The following is a 20,355-nucleotide window of genomic DNA, read 5'->3' as shown; positions in this document are numbered from 1 at the left end:
CATTGCCTCACATCGTGTGCAATCGTTTACGCTGGCATGAAGTGAGTGTACAATGATCCCAGTCAGCCTGGTAACAGTTTTTTATACCCACAAGGAAAAAGGCAGGGATCAACCAGGTCCAATGGCTGTGGCTAAGCTGGGAACAGAATAGAACAATCATCTACTAGTTCCCTATCTCTGAACCACAGACCGCCCTTCCTCTCTTGAGGACAATGGTCATGACTAGTGGGGAGAAGACTGCACAGTCTTCATGCTCTCTCAGTCATTGCCCCCCTCAGGCTATACCAATCAGTGCCAAGCAACCTGACCTGCTGACGTACATCTTTCATGCACTGTACTCAAAACACAGTATACTTCACAAAAACTACCTTCGGTGAATACCTGATAACGAGAAACAGCTTGGTGCAACGGAGGGGTCAATGGTTTAGGGTGTGTACTAGAAATAGCCCTGCTACCGTGACCCAGAAGTTTATTTCTAAATGCAGGGACATACCAGATTTTGAATCTGACTGGATTCACGTAGCCTTTCCGCAACAGCCTGGCTCTGTTGATCTGAGTACATAGATGTGTATTTTTTTTAAAAGGTATCACATCCTTCTGTTTGATGTGTTGTTGGGAACAGTTGCTAAGGAAAGCAGTGTACAATTACAGCCACAGTGATGTCCACTCTAATAATATACTTTGCTATGCATAGTTCAGATGCAGACACCTCTCTGCTATAAAGAGCACACAGATTTCAGCGGAGGAATACTTTAACTTATGTTACAGACACAGGGTTTGCAGTAGATCTAGTTTTCAAAATGCGGGGGCTGCGTAAGCCTGTGTTTAAAACTATGACAAGCGAAATTCTCCTGTGGGAGACGAATCACCCACAGGCTAGGAGACAAGGCAAACACATACACAAGCTTTGATTTGTTTTTTGATGAACTCGCCTCTTCCAATACTCTCTGGGTCTAATGCTGCACTGTATCTCCCGGAGCCAGAACCTAGGGCCAGCCATGGACTCTGCCCCCTGCCCTCAACCTCCTCTTTGCAGCATATTTGCTCCTACTATGGAGAGAATTTGCCTGTTTCCCCTGCATTGGGACCTAGTGTTTCGGAGAAAGAGGAGGCCCTAATCATGGAAAAAGAACTAATATCAGCCCATTCTGTTTAGCGGAATTATTGCTTCTGAGATTCTGAAGGATAACCTGTATTAAAGGCCAAAAAGGACTACTCCATACCTCTAGCCTCAGTATTACATGATCCGTTATGTGTGTTTAAAAGACACCCCCCCAAATAAAACCCTACCCGAGTAAAACTCTCCACTGCGCACATACAATTCTCCCCTTGAGGAGAGAATGAACCACACATGATGGACTTGAGTCATGTCACTGCATGGTCTACCAGAAGATGCTCTACTGCTGGGCTGATATAACAACTTATATAGAATACAATGTGCTCCGCATACATGTGTTTCACATCTATTTATAGTCTGGGTGGAAGAAGAAAGGCAGCATGGAATGATACCTACCCTGTATTCAGAGGGGTTCAGCCCTGGGTGATGACAAACCAACGAAGTCTGCACTCATCTTTAACTGAGAAATACACTTGCCACAGACTATAAGGCCCAGAATAGAATGTAAAGCTTCATGGCTCACAGAGGCCTGATGCACGTTGCATCACATGCTGGGACTGGCCACACATCCATAGTAAAGATGAGGGCAGATGCAATCTGCTCCATTTTGTGCCAATTAGTTGGGGCCAGCGGCTCCTGGCAAGTTGCCAAGGCAGCCCTCTGTTGGGCAATATTTCGATGACTCTGATTTAACCCATCTGATTCCACTCAGAATTTCACTGGTTTAAAAGCAAAGAAAACCGGTGCTGGGTCCAGAAATAGCAACAGTTCCCCAAGGCCCATCAGACATCAGTTGCATTATTTTGCTTTTCATGTGCCACTGAAGTGCCTCTAAAGGTTTACATCATTCAGATTCAAGAGCAAAGACTGCATTCACAGCCAAAATACGGGGAGAGCGAAACCCAAACCAGAGCTTTCCTGTCAATCCCAGTATTTCACATCAAGACAGCTGCTACTTGAGACACCAGTTCGTTTGCAGCCAGGGTTATTAAGTCTGAATATCTGTAAGTCTGCCAAGAGAGATACTCCTCAGAGGAGCTGTCTTGAGGGGGGCACTGTGGCGTCTCTGTGCCACCGAACTGGCATATGTCTTGGGATCATAAAAGTCTCACGAGATAAACTATGAACTTGAGCAGTTCCTGAAGCGAAATCAAAGCAGGTGCCCCTGCTATGCATGTGCTTGTCAACAGCTAAAAACAGAAGAGGAGCCAGGTTGAAAAGACAAAACCACATTTGTTCATTAAGCAGTATCCTTAGCTCTGCGATTTAATTGTTCTGCACCTGCTTTTCTCTCACAAGGATCAGCCAAGGTTTAGGGACATGATCAATATATATTGAATAGCGCAGGCAGGACGGCTCAGTGGGTTAACACTCTAATCTGTTAGATCCTCTGCCAGAGCCTGGTTCGTGTCTGGGTGTTGCAGGACTGGCTGGGGATCTCAATTTGCAGTTATTTGCTCCTGAAAGAAAGAGACAAACAGGTCCACACAGCTCCTACAAAACAGGAACATCTGTTGGGACCATATGCGAGGGGCTTGACCTGCAGTTATCGGTTCTGCCTTCGCTGTCAGTGGCCAATAGTATTCAGAGGATGAGCGGGCATGTTTATCCCTATTTATCACACCCTTGTATAGAGAGACTATAGCTTGACCACGTATGGCTAGCTGAGCTCTTTACACTTTGGGATAAGCTTAGTCTGAAAGATGTTACTGACAAACAAGCCCAGTTCTAGACCAGGCGTTTTAGAGAAGTTATCAATTAAAAGTAAAGAACAATGTGTGAGTTACAATTCGGAAACACTTGTCTCCTAGGGGCTGGAAAAGGTCAGGACTCCTGGGTTCTATGCTCTTTGCAACTGATTTCCTGTGTCACTTTGCGCAAAACGTTTAGTCCTCTGTGCTTCTACTTCCGAAACGGATGTTAGCTCCTTACCTATCACACAGAGCACAGTGAACTTCCTGTGTGTAAAGCATTTGGAATTGCAGTTACTATATTACTAGTTAATATTTATTATATTACGATGTTAGTGCTAAGTGTTATTGTAATGATACAGGCTCTACCCAGCATTCACTCCATCAACAGAATGGTCAACGGTGCCCAGGGAACAGTAACATGTAAAACTGTTCATTATTGCACTAATATTCTTTCTTGAACCAGTTTAATCAGCTAGTCTGGGGGAGAGCGATAGTGACAAGCAGTAAGAGAAAGATATTAGTAAGAAAGGTGCTGTCTCCTAGCCTCGTTAAACTGCCGCTGTGATCTTTGTAACACTTTCAAAACTCCTTTCTGGCTTTACAGAAAATTACACATTCTGATGAGTGCTTTATGATTTTTCAATAGCCAATGATTATACAGAACAATCACAAAGGAAAAGGTTGGGAGAACCTCTGTAACTCGAGATTACACACATTTGTTTTCATGCCACATTCTCAGACGGTGCAAGTACACGTATCAGGGTTGCCTGGCCCTTCCCTCTTCCCCCAAACTCCACAACTGAGCAATTTCCTAGATATGTTCTATGTGCCCATATAAAGAGGCCAAATTCGGCATTAAATTACTCCAGGTTGACACTCGTGTAATTGGGGGGCAGAATTTATTCCTTCCCTTTCCAGTCGCTCATAAAAGGAAATTGTTCATGTGAAAATCCCTTTCTGATATGCATTACTCTTACCCTGTGTTGTACATTGGGAAGCTGATGGACTTGCCATCAGTCAGTGACAGAGCCAGGAACAGAATCCAGGAGACCAGACTCTTTGTCTGCTATGCTAACCAGAGCAGGCTGACATTTTTTGAATGGACGACACTTCCCTGGGACATGCTGGTTTGAAAACATTCTGTGGGCACATGTCAGTTCTGTCGAAGGTTTGGATAGAAACCAGGCAGGCAACATGTGGAGCCAGGGAACAGGCAGCAGCCTCCTGGGGCTTCCCGACTCCCCAGGGAGTGTGGCAAGCTGCTAACTGCCTGACTTCCTGGGCGGCTGCCTTGCTGTGCTAACTAGATTCCCCAGGGAGCTGGGGCAACCAGGAGCAAGCTGACAAATTCCGTTTTGGTTCTTCTCAAATGGCTTTCTTCCTCACGTGAAAAATGTTGACTTTCTGGTCCAGATTCGGGATGAAATTTTATTCCAGAAACATGAAAATTTTTAGTGGGAGGGAAATTCTGTTTTCTGGGCAGCTCTAATGCTAATGACAGCACTAGACTTTCAAGTCAATGAGAAAAGCTAATAAAAATCAGTTGGCTGTTGACTTCTAGAAGAGAGATGCTAGCTATACCTAACGTTACTTCTTATGCTACCCAGGGCACTAGGCTGAGAGTTAGTAGACACAGTGCCTCTTTTCAGCTCTGCTAGTGCCCTGTTATATGACCATGGGCAAGTCACTTCACCTCTATGGCTATTTCACCTCACACCCTTTGTCTGTCTTCACCATTTAGAACTTAAGCTTCTCTGGGGCAGGCATGGTCTCTCACTGTATCTCTACACATCACCTAGCACAACAGGGCCTAAACCTTGGTTGGGATCTCTAGGCATAATATTGTTATACACATTAATATTTCTCCTTTTCTGTCTTTTTTAAATTACAGGTGTTACCCCCTTTGCCCAATGATATTTTGATTGCCTTACAACACATTAGTGCAGTATCTATCCTACAAAAACAGATTCAGAAAAGTGTTAATTCTTGCTGACTAAGTGATTTCACTCTATTTTGGAAATGCTTTCTCTGGAGAAAGCAAAAACCTGAAATAGCCTTGCTTTCTGCTGCCAGTTTGCTTCCTCCTGAAAGCTCAGCTCTGATACAGCACCTGGTGATCCTCAAGGACCATTTCTTCTTTAACATTACTTTTTCAATAGAACAGTTTCTGAAACAGGACAATCATGTGATTAGTTCAAAGTTCCACCGGCATTTAAACTGACTCCCAGGACTCTCTGTATCTGCCCACCCTACTTCCTTAAACGTCTCTAATCCCGGAGGTGGGAAATCACTTAATGGTAAATAACTACAATACTGTTCACAAAGTAAATCCCAGAAAGTGTGTTAGCCAATGCTTCACGCTGTATTTAGCCATAAGCATAAGCTCAATGATCCTCCAGTTGCGGTAACAGCAAATTAAAAAGACGGATGACTTCCTGGAGCTACTGTCAGTTGCTGAGTTTTACAAGTATCATTTTTTTCAAAGATCAGTTTAAATGTTTCCTGATCTTGCTGTATGACCACAGAGAGCCCAATCCTGCCAGTTGCTGTGCATGTCTTAAAAGGTGCCAAGTATCTTCAACTCCCAGTGAAGTGAGTGGCTCAGCAACTCGCAGCATCTGGGTTGCCCTTTCCTCTTTCCACAAAATCACTGGTTCTGCAGTTGATAATGCAGAAAACTTGTCATGCAGCATCCCTGGATTGCCCTGCCCAAAGTAACTCTGTTGACTGGATTAGAGACATATCTGTCAGTTACTGACGCCTGAGGTCAGCCGTTTCCTTGCTGAAGAAGATTTTAGATTCTTTTCTTCTCCTCTTCGGACCGTTAGCCCTCACGCTGAACTCCACTTCATCACAGGAGAACCCTGGATGAAAATAGCTGGAGCCACGTCTGATTTCCTCTGGCTTTAATAGACGGGTGCGCAGCACAACACACAAGACGGATATCCTCTCCTCGGCTCTGTGCATTCACTCACATGGATGTTTCAAACAGAGCTCACAAATCCCGCAGGTAAAGACAGGATTCATAGTGAGGAGAGCGGAGACAATTCTGGACATGAACCTGCGCCAGCTACAGGGCTGGAAAGGAAAAGGCTGGCTGCAAAGGAGGATTGTGCAACTTTCTGAAATATTACGTTTAACTGTCAAAGTCCTGATTTTCAGAAGCGCTGTGCTCTGACTGTTCCAGTCTAAGTCAACGGGAGCTGCAGATGTAGGCCTCTGCTGGTCTTAACATGTTTTTTTAATGGGCCTGCAAAATTATCTACCCTCTACCTATGCTACCACTGTCACTGTGAACAACCACCATCATTGACAGCTGAGATTAACCTAGCAACTTTTCAAGGGAAAGAGCCCAGAGCCACAGGTCAGGCTCAAGCCTAACTCATCTAAAGTACCCCAGGCAGGTACAGTATGTCTAGTTGTTTCTGATGACAGTATATGACAGTTAAACATTATTCCTGGGGGTGGGAGCTGAGCCAAGGACAGTGTCTTGCTTGAATTCCTGCCTTATAGCAAAGAATTATTAATTCTTAACATAATAGCTTTCTTCCCCCTTAATGGAGACAACGGTTTAATTTAAACAAAGAAAAGAAGAGCGTTTGTGAAACTGGACTTTGAAATAAACACATTTAGGACCAGCATGGTGGGCCTCTGCTGCCTCCCAAGAGACCTAGAGTGAAATCCTGGCTCCATTAAGGCAATGAAAAAACTTCCATGTGGCCAGGATGTCACTCCTAGGTTCAGCTGCTGGGAGCAGTCTCTTGGTCCCCGGACTGAAAGGCACCGCAGCACCTTGGGTCACCCCCGTGAGGGAATACACCCTACACATCACTGCAATAATCTTTGTACAAAGTATGCCTTGTGAGGTGTCATTTGAAAACTCATAATTTGTTGGTCAGCATTGTCCTGATAAAATACATGTGGCAACACTATGTGAAGTTATAAGATTCCCCTGTCAGAGGGTATTAAAACAGGTTCCATACCCCCACAGCCCTGCCCACGCAGAAGTCAGCAAACAGGTCTGTCCTAAACAAAGGAATGTATGTTTGCCTTAATTTGCATTTAGGCAATAAACAGAATAATCAAGCAGGAAGGGAAAACAAAGGAAGCTCAGACAGGTGAAAAAACCCAGCAAGGAGTATCCTTTCACATAGATTCTTTATCTTCTGGCTCTTAGCTGGAAATGCTTTTCAAGAGGGGGACTGAAACTATCCAGAGGGACAAACACTCTCAGGCACCCACTTCTCTCTCCTTGCTCACCTCATTTTCCAAACCTAAGAAGAAAAGAGGAAACAGCCATCGGACTCTGGGGAAGGGGTCCTGACCTGAAAGTTTGGTCAGTAATCTGCTGGAATATGCAGCATGAAAGTTTGCTTTGCCACAACAATAGTTTCTTAAGTAGATATTAGAAAGTGCTTTGTCTTCATTTTTCTTGTAACCATTTCTGGCTTTTATGCCTCATTACTTGTACTCACTTAAAATCTCTCTCTTTGTAGTTAATAAACTAGTTTTACTGTTTTATCTAATCCAGCATGTTTAAATTGAGGTGTCTGGGTAACTCTACGTAAAATAATAAACTGGCATATTATTCCCTTAAAGGTATAATGGACTTAATATATCTAGTATTATCCAGTACTATCCAGAAGAAGGCTAGGTAGTACAGGACATAATTCCTGTGGGGGTGTTGAGGTCACCCTGTAGTATAACCGAGGCTGGTGAGAACCATAGTATAACCGGTAGGCACCCAGGGTGTGGCATGCATGCTAGAAAGCTGTTTGTGAGTGGCCCAAGTGGGCCATAGACATTGTAAGACACCCATAGTTGCAGGGCAGGGGTGACACAGCCCCTCACTAGTCTGGATTGTATCGCAGTATGTCACAACCCCACAGTAATGTCCATGGCCAGCTGGCAAAGCTGAAGGGACAGTTCACCTGAGTGTTCATCCATCTTATGTTCCTCTTTCAGTTCAGCAGCAGGGTCCCCCCAGCCACCAGAATGTGGTGGTGTCAGGGATGCCGACAGCCTCTTTAGCCCAGGAAGTTCCCCAAGACATGAGGCCTGCAGGAAGAAGCTCTCTGCTGAGGAAAAGTCTCTCAAATCCAATTCAAATACACTCCTAGGATGCTTTCCGCCAATCCTGATGATTGTAGCAGCTTCCCGGGCTACTGGAGTGTTAACAATGACAGAGTTTTTGTTTGTACTACATACATACTCTTAGAAAAGCATGAATGGGATCCTGTTTCTGATTTATAGCTTTCAGGATGTTAAATCATTGATAAGTCTTGCTGATAAGTCTCCACAGATCATGCTTTAAAGAAAGCGTTACAGGTTTCCTGCAGTGGCACAGAGGATCTAGCTGAGAGCTCACCAGACAGAAGGATCTGCTGCTGCTTAGGGCTCCAGATGGCACATGACAATGAGGTTAGTTGTATCTCCAGAGGCGCCGAAGCTTGGTTCAAGTTAGACGGATAGTAGTTTTTAAACACTAGAACAGGGGTAGGCAACTATGGCACGGGTTCCGAAGGCGGCACGTGAGCTGGTTTTCAGTGGCACTCACATGGCCTGGGTCCTGGCCACCAGTCTGGGGGGCTCTGCATTTTAATTTAATTTTAAATGAAGCTTCTTGAACATTTTAAAAGCCTTATTTACTTTATATACAACAATAGTTTAGTTATATATTATAGACTTATAGAAAGAGACCTAAAAATGGTAAAATGTATTACTGGCACGTGAAACCTTAAATTAGAGTGAATAAATGAAGATTTGGCACACCACTTCCGAAAGGTTGCCGACCCCTGCACTAGAACATGAACATTTTAGGGATTTGCTAGTTTAGTTTAATCCTGGATGTGGCTGCCAGAAATGACTGAAAAATTTCACCACCACCACAGAAGTCTCATAGACTCAAGGTCAGAAGGGACCATTATGGTCATCTAGTCTGATCTCCTGCACAATGGAGGCCACAGAATCTCACCCACCCACTCCTGTAACAAACCCCTAACCTATGTCTGAGTTGTTGAAGTCCTCAAATCGTGGTTTAAAGACCTCAAGGTACAGAGAATCCTCCAGCAAGTGACCCAGGCCCCATGCTGCAGAGGAAGGTGAGAAACCTCCAAGGCCTCTGCCAATCTTCCCTGGAGGAAAATTCCTTCCCGATTCTAAATATGGCCATCAGTTAAACTCTGAGCATGTGGACAAGACTCACCAGCCAGCACTCAGGAAAGAATTCTCTGTAGTAACTCAGATCCCACCTCATCTAACATCCCATCACAGACCATTGGGCATATTTACCTGCTAATAATCAAAGATCAATTAATTGCCAAAATTAGGCTATCCCATCATATCATCCCCTCCTTAAACTTATCACAGGAAAGAGCGAGTCATAACTGCAACTACCAAGGGGAATCTCCTCTGCTGTTGGGTTAGGTGCTAGTATCTCATGGGCTCTCAGTGTATTTTGCTACCTACCCCTCTTGCTTATGATCAGGGCTCTGAGTTTTTTGCTGTGATTTTTTACTCAAAATCATGGGCTGGTCATGGATTTTGTTTTAAGGAAAAATCAATTTTCTTTTACCCTTAGAGATAATCTCTCTGCCAAGTTCAGCCTTTGGTGGTTTTGCTGGAAGACTTCTTGGGAGTCAGTCTTGCAAGAAGAACCATGGGCTTGTGGTTAAGATACTGGGCTGAGACTTGGGCTGGGCTGAGACTCTGCCAGAGACTCCCAGTGTGCCCTGGGGCAACTCACTTCAGTCTTCAGTTTTGCAGATCCCCAGCGGTAAAATGGAGGTGATGGCTTTGCCTTTTCCCCCACTTTATGTCTCTCTTGTATATTTAGACTGTAAGTTATTTGGGGCAAGGCTGGGCCCCAATCTTGGCGTGGTCTCTAAGCACCACAGTAACATAACTATTAATCAGCTCCACTATATTTCCTTCCAGCCTCACTAGGACTTGCTTCCTCAAATTCCTGCTCCTGATGCCCTAGCATCTACCTCACACTGCAAGGACATATAGCAGCATAGTCACCTAGCATCATCTTCATCTTCTAGGGCAGAAACCAGAGCAAGAACCGAGACAAAACCACAAGAGGTTTAAAAAAAAAAATCACTTGACCCAAGGAAAAATACAAATATTCAAAGGATTGGCGATTCCCATACACCTGTGCCTAGCTTGTGTATTTAACCAGCAGGAAGGTAAAGGAAAGATGAAACAAGCCCATAAGTTGCCTCCAGTAAAATGCCCGTTGTTGATATTGTCCATGCAACCTCCAAAGCCACAACTCCTTACCTAAGCAATACTTGAATTTTCCTCATTCAGTAGCTGAAAGCAGGGATAGGTACATAATGATACAACGAGGGAGTGTGGACTATTGGTTAAAGCAGGTTCTGGGTCTCAGGACTACTGGTCTCTGTCTACTGTGGAGCTAGATACCACAGGGACTAGCCCTGTCACGGACTTGCTGCATGACCCTTGGACTAGTTAGTTAAACTCCAGACCTCAGTTCCTTCATGTGCGAAATAAAGGAACGAATGGTAAATGTGGCATCGTACCTCCCATAGTTTAATTAAATTAGTTATTTATTTGTGGAAGTGTCTTGAGACCCTTAAATGATGCTTGACAGCATGCAAGCACAGAGTGCTACTACAATCATCCAGCACTGGAGTGAGCTAGAAAACAAACCCCTTGAACAGCACGTGGGCATTGTATAACAGACCTCGTTGCTGAAACATGTGCATATACAAGGGGATAAATAAGGATACAGTTTAACCAGCTTGTCTAGCTATAGAAGTCACAGGTGACACATTACACATAAATCTCTCTCTCTTATTTTTTCAGACTCCTCTGTGCATCAACAAGCCAGCCTTGGCTACGATTCTTATTATATATGCCTGCCCTCTCATTGACCCAGAATTGTGAAAGCAAAGCCCTCTTTTCATTGTAAACCCATTGGAGAGCAAGACTCAAAATCACTTAAAACTTTGTGTAATGGAATTTCTCTTAACTATAGTCAAGATTTGCCCCATCTATTAGCACGAGCAGGAAACAAGAGCTGAGATTTCTTGCACTCAGAAGGATCTACAGGTTAGCTTTTATGTCTACCTCGTTACTACAACTGATATTTCAGAATACAATGGACATACACAGCGGAGGAGCTGCATCACATTAAAGGCTTTCTGCTGGCAGCTTCAGAGAACTTGGGGCAGATTCCGTCCCTGCATAATTTCCTTTCTTCAGAGACATGGCGTTTCATGAGATCTGCTAGTCTCTGAGATTTGGCTGAGCACAGGGAGAACCAGAAGGCGACGGGCAGTTCATTAAATAGACATTTTTAATTTGTATTTAATATTGCACCTTCTTCTAACGTGAAAGTGCTTTACGCACACGTTAATTGGGGATCACAACAAAACACGCAGGTAGGTAAGTCAGTATGATCATCCTCATTTTATAAACCTCAAAGTACTTCACTCCAGTAGGTGAATGCAGTTGGGAAACTGGAGTGCAGCGAGATACAGGGACTTGCCCAGGATCAGACCATGAGTTGATAGCAGATCGGAACCCAGGAGCCTTCACTCCTCATCTCCTGCCATTTGACAGAATTCTACCCACCTTCCGAGTAAACAGCATTTGGGGGTGTGAAGTTTTGACCTTACTGGAAACCTCTCAACTCACCAAAATCACAAAGAGAAAGATTTAGCTCCACAGAGTAATTATTTTCCATAAAAAGGGACAAGGAGTAAATGGAAAAAATGGGAGGAATCTTCCAGGACACTTCCCCACTCAAAATACTGGAACAGACAGTCAGTGAGTTCCACTGAAGCCAATGATCTACACCCATTTACACCAGGTGAGCATCTGGCTACAGCACTGAAGGAAGAGTTAACAGCAGACAATCAAGAGAAGATGGTTACTTTCCTTGAGAGGAAGAATCCTCTAATCGTTAAAGAACAAGAGTGGGAGCAAGGACTCCTCAGTTTTATTCCTGGCTCTGCCAGTTGGTCAGAGTAACCTTGGGCAGGTCACTTAACTTCTCCGTGCCCTATCTGAAAATCGAGGATGATACTTACTGCAGGGTTTAATTAGCGTTCCCTAAGTAGCTGAAGGTCTGGAGTTTGAAGGTGATGCCTGATTACTGTTATGTTCATAAGAACTGTACATACTCGATATTAACAAAAAACCCATAGAAAGAGGTCACCCTTATTGGACAATCTCCTTTCTTAAGAAAGTGGCCTGAAGTATCCCAGATGTAGTGAATAATGAATACACTTTTGCCTCTCTCTTCATGAGAAAGTCACCATGAGGAATCGACTGACTTTTGTGGGTCACTGGAGCAGTTGATAAGACAGTGTTCACTGGGGTTTGTTTCTTTAAACAGAAACATGGACCCTTTCAGAGAATGATCAGCTAGTGACACAAATCTCACCAATGTGAGGCTAACTTGCAAAGCCTTCTGAGCAAGGAATGCTCTCAGGGTATGTCTACACAGCAATTAGACACCTGCGGCTGGCCTGTGCCAGCAGACTCAGGCTCACGGGGCTCAGGGACTGTGGCTGTTTCACTGCTGCATAGACATCTGGGCTTGGGTTGAAGTCTGAGCTCTAGGACCCTGTGCGATTGGAGGATCCCAGAGTTTGGGCTCCAAGCCCGGCAGTCTACACAGCAATGAAACAGCCCCGCAGCCTGAGCCCTGCAAGCCCAAGTCGGCTGACACGGGGCAGCCAAGGGATTTTCTTTCCTGTGCAGATATAGTCTCAGGTTCCTGGAGATTGGCTCACGCCTGCATGTTCACCACAGCTGCTATTTCATATTCTTTTTTGGGGGATGCAGTCGTTCTAGCTGACAACGTCACAGTAATGGCAGCAGCCACCGCAGGATGGCACAGTAGCACTTTAGCAAGATCTTCTCCCTCCTTGGTTTGTGGCTGCATCAAATCAAAGCAGAGGGAGTCAGAGGCTCATTATATGTTTAAAAGATTGAAGAATATAGTGAGAATTGATGGCAGAATATTCTTATATTCTGGGCATCACTTCAACCCATCTCAAAGTGAAATGTAAGGCTAGGAATCGGTGCTGTTTCTCCACAGAATAACAGCTGTCACATACTAATACTGAGCTGGAGTCTATTTTACTGTGTATAGTGAATAGTATTGTTAACAAAGTTACATTTGCAGAGCCAGATTCTGCTCTTATTTCCATCTGTGCAGTTTTAAGTTGTAATGGGGTTGCATAACAGAATGAAAAGAGACAAGAACAATGGTGACTTTCACAATCCAGGTTTTGTGGTGCTGGCAGTCTGGAAAATATCCTGGTTCTTCTTGAACAATTATTATGTTGTGGTCTGACAGATGAAGATGGAATCCCATGATATGCGTGTATCTTTTTCAGAGTAGAACCCCATTTTCGTGAGAGGTCTTCAAACCACAATTTGAGGACTTCAATAACTCAGACATAGGTTAGGGGTTTGTTATTGAAGTGGATGGGTGAGATTCTGTGGCAGGAGGTCAGACTAGATGATCATGATGGTCCCTTCTGACCCTAAAGTCTATGAGTCTATGTAAATCAGAGTGCCAGCATTTTGCCAGATGGATTAAGGGTAGATATATGGCAAGAAGGAATGTCAGACAACTGCCATGTGCTGTTTGCCCAAAAGCCTGACTCAGCCCCGGGCACTGCACACAGCCAGCCACAGGATTGGAAACAAGCAATGCAAAGTATAATAAAGAGATGAATTCCAGCCACAGCAGAAAAGGAAAGCAGAATGGCAAGGAAAGTACATTGAAAAGAAAGATGTGATTTCAATGACAGGGCGTGTGCGTAACATACACCATCAGCAACAAAATGAAAATGAGGGCCGCTCCCACATCACCACCACAAAGCATTTCTGCACATAAACGAAGCGCCAAATTCTCCTCTCTGCAGAGCACAAAAAGGGAGCCTGTGTCTATATAAAATAACATCACTGGCTGGGGTACAACATTGTTACATGCTATGGACAATGCCTTAATGTGGCAAGGGGCTTTCCATATAATCCTCATCGACTTGGTTCTTTTCACTAAGGGCATCCTTGCCATCCACCACCCTCTCAGCTCACGGAGTGATGCTGTGGCTGTCAATGCCTGTTTGTTTCTATCAATGTGACCTTTTCCACTTTCCCTGGGAAGAGGCACATCAGTCATGACCACACCTGCGGGGCTGAACACTTGCTTGGAGTAGACAGAGGACAGACAGTTTAGGTGAGATACATGGATCTCCCATCAGCCTGGGGAAGCCTTAGCTGAGAAGTGAGAGAGACCCTGTCATCATTTCCCAGAAGCTCCCTTCCTCCACGTGATGCCTGGGGCTCAAACCCAGGCCTGTGAGTTCCCAGACATCCTGGCCTGCAGCCAATGTCTTCTGAAATCTGGTGGGTCAAGGAGCTAGTAGAACTACAGCCTCAGCCAAGGCACCACCCACAGAAGCCCTGATTAGAAGATCGCCCGGCTCCACCGATTGGCCCAACCATGCTATTTAAGCCAGATGAAGGCACAGGCAGTTGTCTGAGCAACCAGGTGATTCCCTGTTGCTGCTGCACTGGAGCCTGCACTTGTGCCCACTTCCTGCATTTGGCACCCTGTACCCAACCCTGTTCCTGATTCCTGCTCCGCTCCTGGCTCCTGCCTCATCCCTACCTTTGCTCCTGGCTCCCACAGTGCTCCTGGCCTCTCCTCTGGTTCCTACCCCTACAGCTTGCTTCCAACCATCAGTTACCAGTCCTGGTTTGGATCCCTGGCTTGGACTTCTGACTCTGGTTTGACACTTGGCTCTGGCATTTGGTATCTAACCCTGGCCCCACCCTTCAACTTCGATTCCTGTCCCTGATTCTGCCTCGACCCCTGGCTCTGGTAATTGGCAGTTGACTCTGGTGCTGACCCTCAACTTCATTCCCCAACCTGAATGCCTGCTCCACCCACTACACCTACTCTGACCACTCAGACCACCTAGGGTCCTGGTCTCTAACACGTCAGCCAAGTGCTGGTATTTTAGTTGCCAGGGTATTAAGAAAAATGCCCATGGGACTTTGGGAGCTGGCACCACACATGTACTGCTGAACTGAGCTGTTTTCAGCAGATAACTAACAGGTTAAAAGGTCCCACAGACTATCAATCCCATAAGACAGCCAGCCTCCTTGCAAAACAGTGAGCTAAACTGAGCCCAAACATTCAAGACTGTAGGGCCACATCTCATGGATCCAACCCATCAAAGATGTGGAACGAGGTAGGCCCTGACAAGGCCGGCTCCAGGCACCAACGAAGGAAGCAGGTGCTTGGGGCGGCCAATGGAAAGGGGTGGCACATCCAGGTTTTCGGCGTCAATTCGGCGGTGGGTCCCTCAGTCCCTCTCGGAGGGAAGGACCCGCCGCTGAATTGCCACCAAAGAGTGAAGCGGTGCGGTAGAGCTGCCATCAAAGTGCCGCCAATTGCAGCTTTATCTTTTTTATTTTTTTCCTTCATTTCACTGCTTGGGGAGGCAGAAAAGCTGGAGCCGGATCTGGGTCCTGATGAGCTTTGGAGAGAGCCAGCTATAACCCTCCTTGGCCAAACAAATCAGGCACGGCATGTGCCCTGTGCAGGCAGAGAACAAAGAGGGTATGTTGAAGGGTGCAGGCAGGCCTACGGACTCTAAGATACCCTCTCCCAGAAAACAAATAATCACATATTAACCATGTGATGAGCTGCAAACCAGCATAATAAATCAACACAGACATTTAAGCTTATGCTCTCCATCAGCGTGCAGCCCGTGCCTAGGGGACAATCCCAATCTCCCTGGTTATATATCATTATTATGGCCTAAATGCCATGGCTGTCAGTTTATTTTTTAATTGACTTTGCTTTTCTATAGAGTTCTTGGACACGGTACAGTAAACCCAGTGCTGGGTGTACTGACAAAAAAGTCACCCATGATAATCAATGATCTGAACACACACAAATCATTACCGTCCGGGTTGTAAGTGCAGCTGTTACAGCTGCAAGCCATGCAGGTCGATACCAGCAATTTTCATCCAGCAGCGAGCCGCTTCCTAGACGGTGTAATTGAGTCAGGGCTCATCTCGGATGAAAGCAACTTTCAGCTATTTGTTTGCATGTGTTTGGCACCAAGAGCTGTGAGATATGTGGCAACAAGCTTGGGCTCTGGCAGACCAATGGGGGACATAAATAAAAGCGGTGAAGACCCTCTGCGGATAATGCCCAGCTTTCTTCCATTAAGCCAGAGAGCTGTCTCCTCAATGCCCATTACCTCCTCAAGTGCCTCACCGGATCTTGTAGGAAGGGAGATCTGGATTCAGTTCAAGACTGTGCCATAGACTTTCCTGTGTGACCCTGGGCAAGTTGCTTCAGCCCAGATCCACAAAGGTACTTCGGGGAAGGCCTCTGAGCACACCTATCGGATTTAGGCCCCACAGGTGAGATAGGTTGGGGAATGCCTATCTGCACCTGCCTTGAGGATCATGCTGGGCTTAGGCGTGAAACAGGCTGCCTACATGCCTGCCTGTGCCAGTAGTGCACTTGCCCCCAGGTAGAAACTCAGATGCCTCGGGAACTTTTACAGTGAAAACGTTGGTGCCGAGCGAGTTTAGGAACCTACAGGGCAAGGCAGCAGTCGAATGGGGGGTTTTGTGGACTGCAGCAACACATTCTGGTCTTCAGGTACCTAAATCCCTTTGGAGATCCTGGCCTTCATCTCCCTGAGCCTCCTCTCCTGTCTGTAAATGGGGATAAAGATCCTTCCTTTCTCCTCTTTGGCCTGTCTTGTCTATTTAGACTGCAAGCTCTTCAGGCCAGTGGCTGTCTATGTACACTCCCAGCATATGGGCTCTGAAGTTGGTCCAAGATTATAGGTACTATAGTAATACGAACCACAAACAATAATAATCTCAACCGCTGGGGAATGGCATAAGGAGAGAGGTAGTCTCCGAGGTACTAAGAATCCAAACCTTTTAGAGCTTTATGGGTTAAAACTAGGTGGGGACAGTGCCTGGGGAATGAGCATTTGTTAAACTGAGCTTTTAAAATAGAAGGAGAGATAGAGATGGATATTAACCGGATGGTGCCTACAAAATTATATCGGTCTGTCGTAACCATGAAACACTTGCATAAACAAACACAAAAACCACTGCCCTCTCTTCACTTACACTTTTCTTTTCTATAATTAATTGGGCAAGAATGGAACTTGGGAAAAGCTCAACTATGGTCAGAATTTCTGGACTTCTTTCTAGTAATAACACACTGGGAACAGCTGCAAATATCTAATTACCTGCAGCATGTTGAGAAGCAGGCTTCGGAACTTGGTCCCCTCCACCATGAAGAGCGCCATTTTGTCACAGAGCTTGGCGGCTGTGGAGGCGAAGCTGCGGTCCGTCACCGCTTTCTGGTAAATGGTCTTGACAATCTCACCCAGCATCTCCTCAGAGTTGGTGGAGTTCTGAGCCTCCTCCATGAAGGTGGTGAGCTTGGAGTCCACATCACTGCTGTTGTTCCTCATGCTGTTGAGGATTTCAATTAATTTGTCCATTTTGTTCTTTTGGGGGTTGGTTGCCTCCACCAGCACTTCGTCCTGGTCCGTGAAAAGGGAAAGACAAGGCATCTGTTACACAAGGAAAAAACAGACATATCAGCCTTTGTTCTTTCACAGAAAACAGGGGGTAGGGGGCAATGGGAGTCATACAATCAGATCTAAATCTAGGCGTGTTCTAGTGGCACACTCTAGAGGTCCAAGGTCTGGAATGGGAGCCAAGAACTTGGGAGAGCTAATTCCTGCTCTGATGGGGACTCCATCTATGATTCCTCTGCAAGTCATATCACATCTCCGTGCCTCAGCGTCTCCATGTGATAGATATACCTGGGTACTTCAGAGGTGTGACATTTACTAAGTGCCCATGAGCCAGGTTTGCCTGAAGAGAAAAACCGTAGCTACTGATACTGTGAACACACTGACTCAGCATGATCCTGCTCAGGCACCTGGAAATACCAAGGTGACATGGGTGTCAGAGTTTGTATAATTTTTGGTGGTGCCCAGAATGGGTCCAAGCAGAATTATTCCGTCCATAGGACGCACTGGGGCAACTGCCCCAGGACCCGCACTTTGGAGGGCCCCACGCTATGGGGGGCTGTGGGGTCCAGGGTGGCCTAAGGAGTTAGCGGAGGCCTGGCGCTGGCAGCATTGAGAGACCTGGCCCCAGCCCCTGCCCACTCTGCCAGCTCCCAGCATCACTCAGGGTAGGGGACGGGAGCTGGAAAGAGGCAGGGTGGGTGCTGGGGGAAGGGGTGGAATGGGGGCAGGGAGGGGGCGGAGCAGGGGCAGGAAGGGGTAGAAGAAGTGCAGACTTGGGGGAAGTGGTGAAATGGGGATGGGGCAGGGGCAAACCAGGGGCGTGACGAGGTGGAACAGGGGCTTGAGTGAAGGGGCAGAACAGGGGCAGGGTAGAGTGGGTTGGGGGCAAGTCGCTTGCTGCTGCCGGCGCCAGGTCTCCCACTAACCCCCCAGGCTGCACTGGATCATGCGGACCCCTGAAGAGCAGGCTCCCCCAAAGCGTGGGGCCCGGGGTAGTGGCCCCGGTCCATCCTATGGACGGGACGGCTCTGAAAATATAAGCCCAAACATTGGTGGAGCTGGGCCCACGTTCCTGAATATTGGTGGAGCACGAGCACCACGGGCCCATATAACTCACCACCTACGCAAGGTCACAGTGGGCATATGCAACTTCCCAGTTTGGGTAGCATGAGACCTAGCTCTGAAACAGGGAAGCTGTGGGGATTACTTAATGCTCATAAAGTATCTGGACGGTGGAAAGCGCTATGGACATTCTAGTCAAGCCTCTCTCATAACTTTTTGAGCAGCTCACAATGATTAGCAGTGAGCACTTGAGGTTTCTGCAACATACTGCAGGCAACAGAGAACTTTGAATATTCGGTCACTGAGTAGCAGAATGCTATAAGGAGCTAGTTCTGCTTAAAGGAGCCAGAAAGGCCGGTTCTTCTGTTGCTTTTGTGCAGCAAGTGCTGCATGAGAGTCAGCCATGTTATGCCGTACCCTCTCTCTCTTCCACTCCTCTCACTTTCCCTTCTTTATTAGTGGTAGTAGGCTGGTCCCAGTAGACGTGGCTCCTTTCTCCCTCATGTTACAAACTTACAGCCCATATGCTCTGGTCAGTGGGAAGAAGAGTAGCCTGAGGGTTTAAGGCACTGGGCTGGGACTCAAATCTTCAATCAATTCCTGACTCTGCCAAACACTTTCTGTGTGATCCTGGACAAGCCCCTTGATCGCTCCATGTCTCAATTTCCCATCTGTAAAGTGGGAATAATGCTGCTTTCCTGGCTTATGGGCTTTTATGAAAATAAATTCACTAATATTTGTGAGATGCTCAGATTATAAGGCTACAATGCCACAGAAGTACCTAGATCTGGATAGACATTGAACAATCTAAGCACTAATCAAGACTATCGCATGTTATATATGCACAATGTGAACCAACTGCAGCTACTACAAGAGCTCTAACTTTTTCATCTCCTGCCTTTTGCGCATCTAAAGGAATAACATTACCACTCATAGTATTGCAGCTTTTTAACATTTAATTACGCTGTGAAAGTTTTTGCTAGGGACAGACATGCAGTGGACATCTCACATTTGCTAGAGCTGATCACCTCTTCCTTTTTTTCCATTGACAAAACATTGTGCCACACTCTATGAAAGTCTCCTGAAACCTTTAGCAAATTCCAGGTGTGGCCTTGAAACCTGATGGCTGGAGTTGTCAGAAGGCCAGCTGTGTAAACTCAGTGCTGGACATGGGGCATAAACGTAACTTGGTGTTTACCTGGAGTATTGCTCTCACATGACACCAGGCTCCTAGAAGCTATGATTATCGGTTTGAGCCTTCAAACCATCTCTTCTCATGTAAATAGTCCCACAGAAGCCAGTGAAATTGCTCACACGAGAAAGGACTGTTTAGGTGAGTGAGAATTTGCAAGCTCAGACCCTACATTAGGGCTCAGGAAAGAAACCTGCAAGTGAGTATTTTAAAACAGTTTGCATATCATCTATGTTTTACAGGAGAATATTAAGAATTAAAATAGTCTACATCGCACTGCATACATACAGATACACAGACATAGTCAAATGGGTATGCACACAAACACACAACAGAGCTGTTTATGTTCATGTTTGCTTCATTTCATATACTAGATATGCTCTGCATATTTGTGTTTATTTTTTACTACACATTTGGATATTTTTGCTGAAAATTCGTTTGTGTGGATTTTTTCAATACGCACAAATACACTTACAACAAAAATCCTGCATTCTCTAGGGTGCATGCGGACGGATTATCTATTAAACCCTCAGAAATTTGAAACTTTGTCTCCAGAAAGGATTTCTCGCCCATCACTTGCACACACAAGTTTTGTTATTGTTGAGTTGGTCAAGAGAAGGGGGAAGGATAAGTGTGCTTTTGATATATTTATCCATCTATCTAGACAAATGGATATCAGGTTTAAGTGGCTAAATCTAGGTATCCAGT

The 20,355-nt window shown here is 45.7% G+C and overlaps 1 protein-coding gene across 10 annotated transcripts in view; it reads right to left on the bottom strand.

Moving 5' to 3' along the window:
• The window catches only part of CTIF (cap binding complex dependent translation initiation factor), a 348,500-nt gene that overhangs the window by 95,336 nt on the left and 232,809 nt on the right, over positions 1-20,355 (bottom strand). For 8 of the 10 annotated variants that reach the window (XR_007773256.1, XR_007773257.1, XM_050944701.1 and 5 more), the window contains one exon: positions 17,097-17,426. Coding sequence is in view for 8 of the 10 variants with exons in the window: in XM_050944701.1 (XP_050800658.1) it covers positions 17,097-17,426 (330 nt within the window). In the remaining 2 variants the exon portion in view is untranslated. The remainder of the gene's footprint in view (positions 1-17,096; positions 17,427-20,355) is intronic. The other 2 variants (XM_050944702.1, XM_050944707.1) reach the window with 1 other exon arrangement.

Source organism: Gopherus flavomarginatus, chromosome 3 (assembly GCF_025201925.1).
Source record: "Gopherus flavomarginatus isolate rGopFla2 chromosome 3, rGopFla2.mat.asm, whole genome shotgun sequence".
Classification (NCBI taxonomy): domain Eukaryota; kingdom Metazoa; phylum Chordata; order Testudines; family Testudinidae; genus Gopherus; species Gopherus flavomarginatus.
Note: the sequence above shows the minus strand (reverse complement) of the source record. Positions and strands in the feature narration are given on the sequence as shown.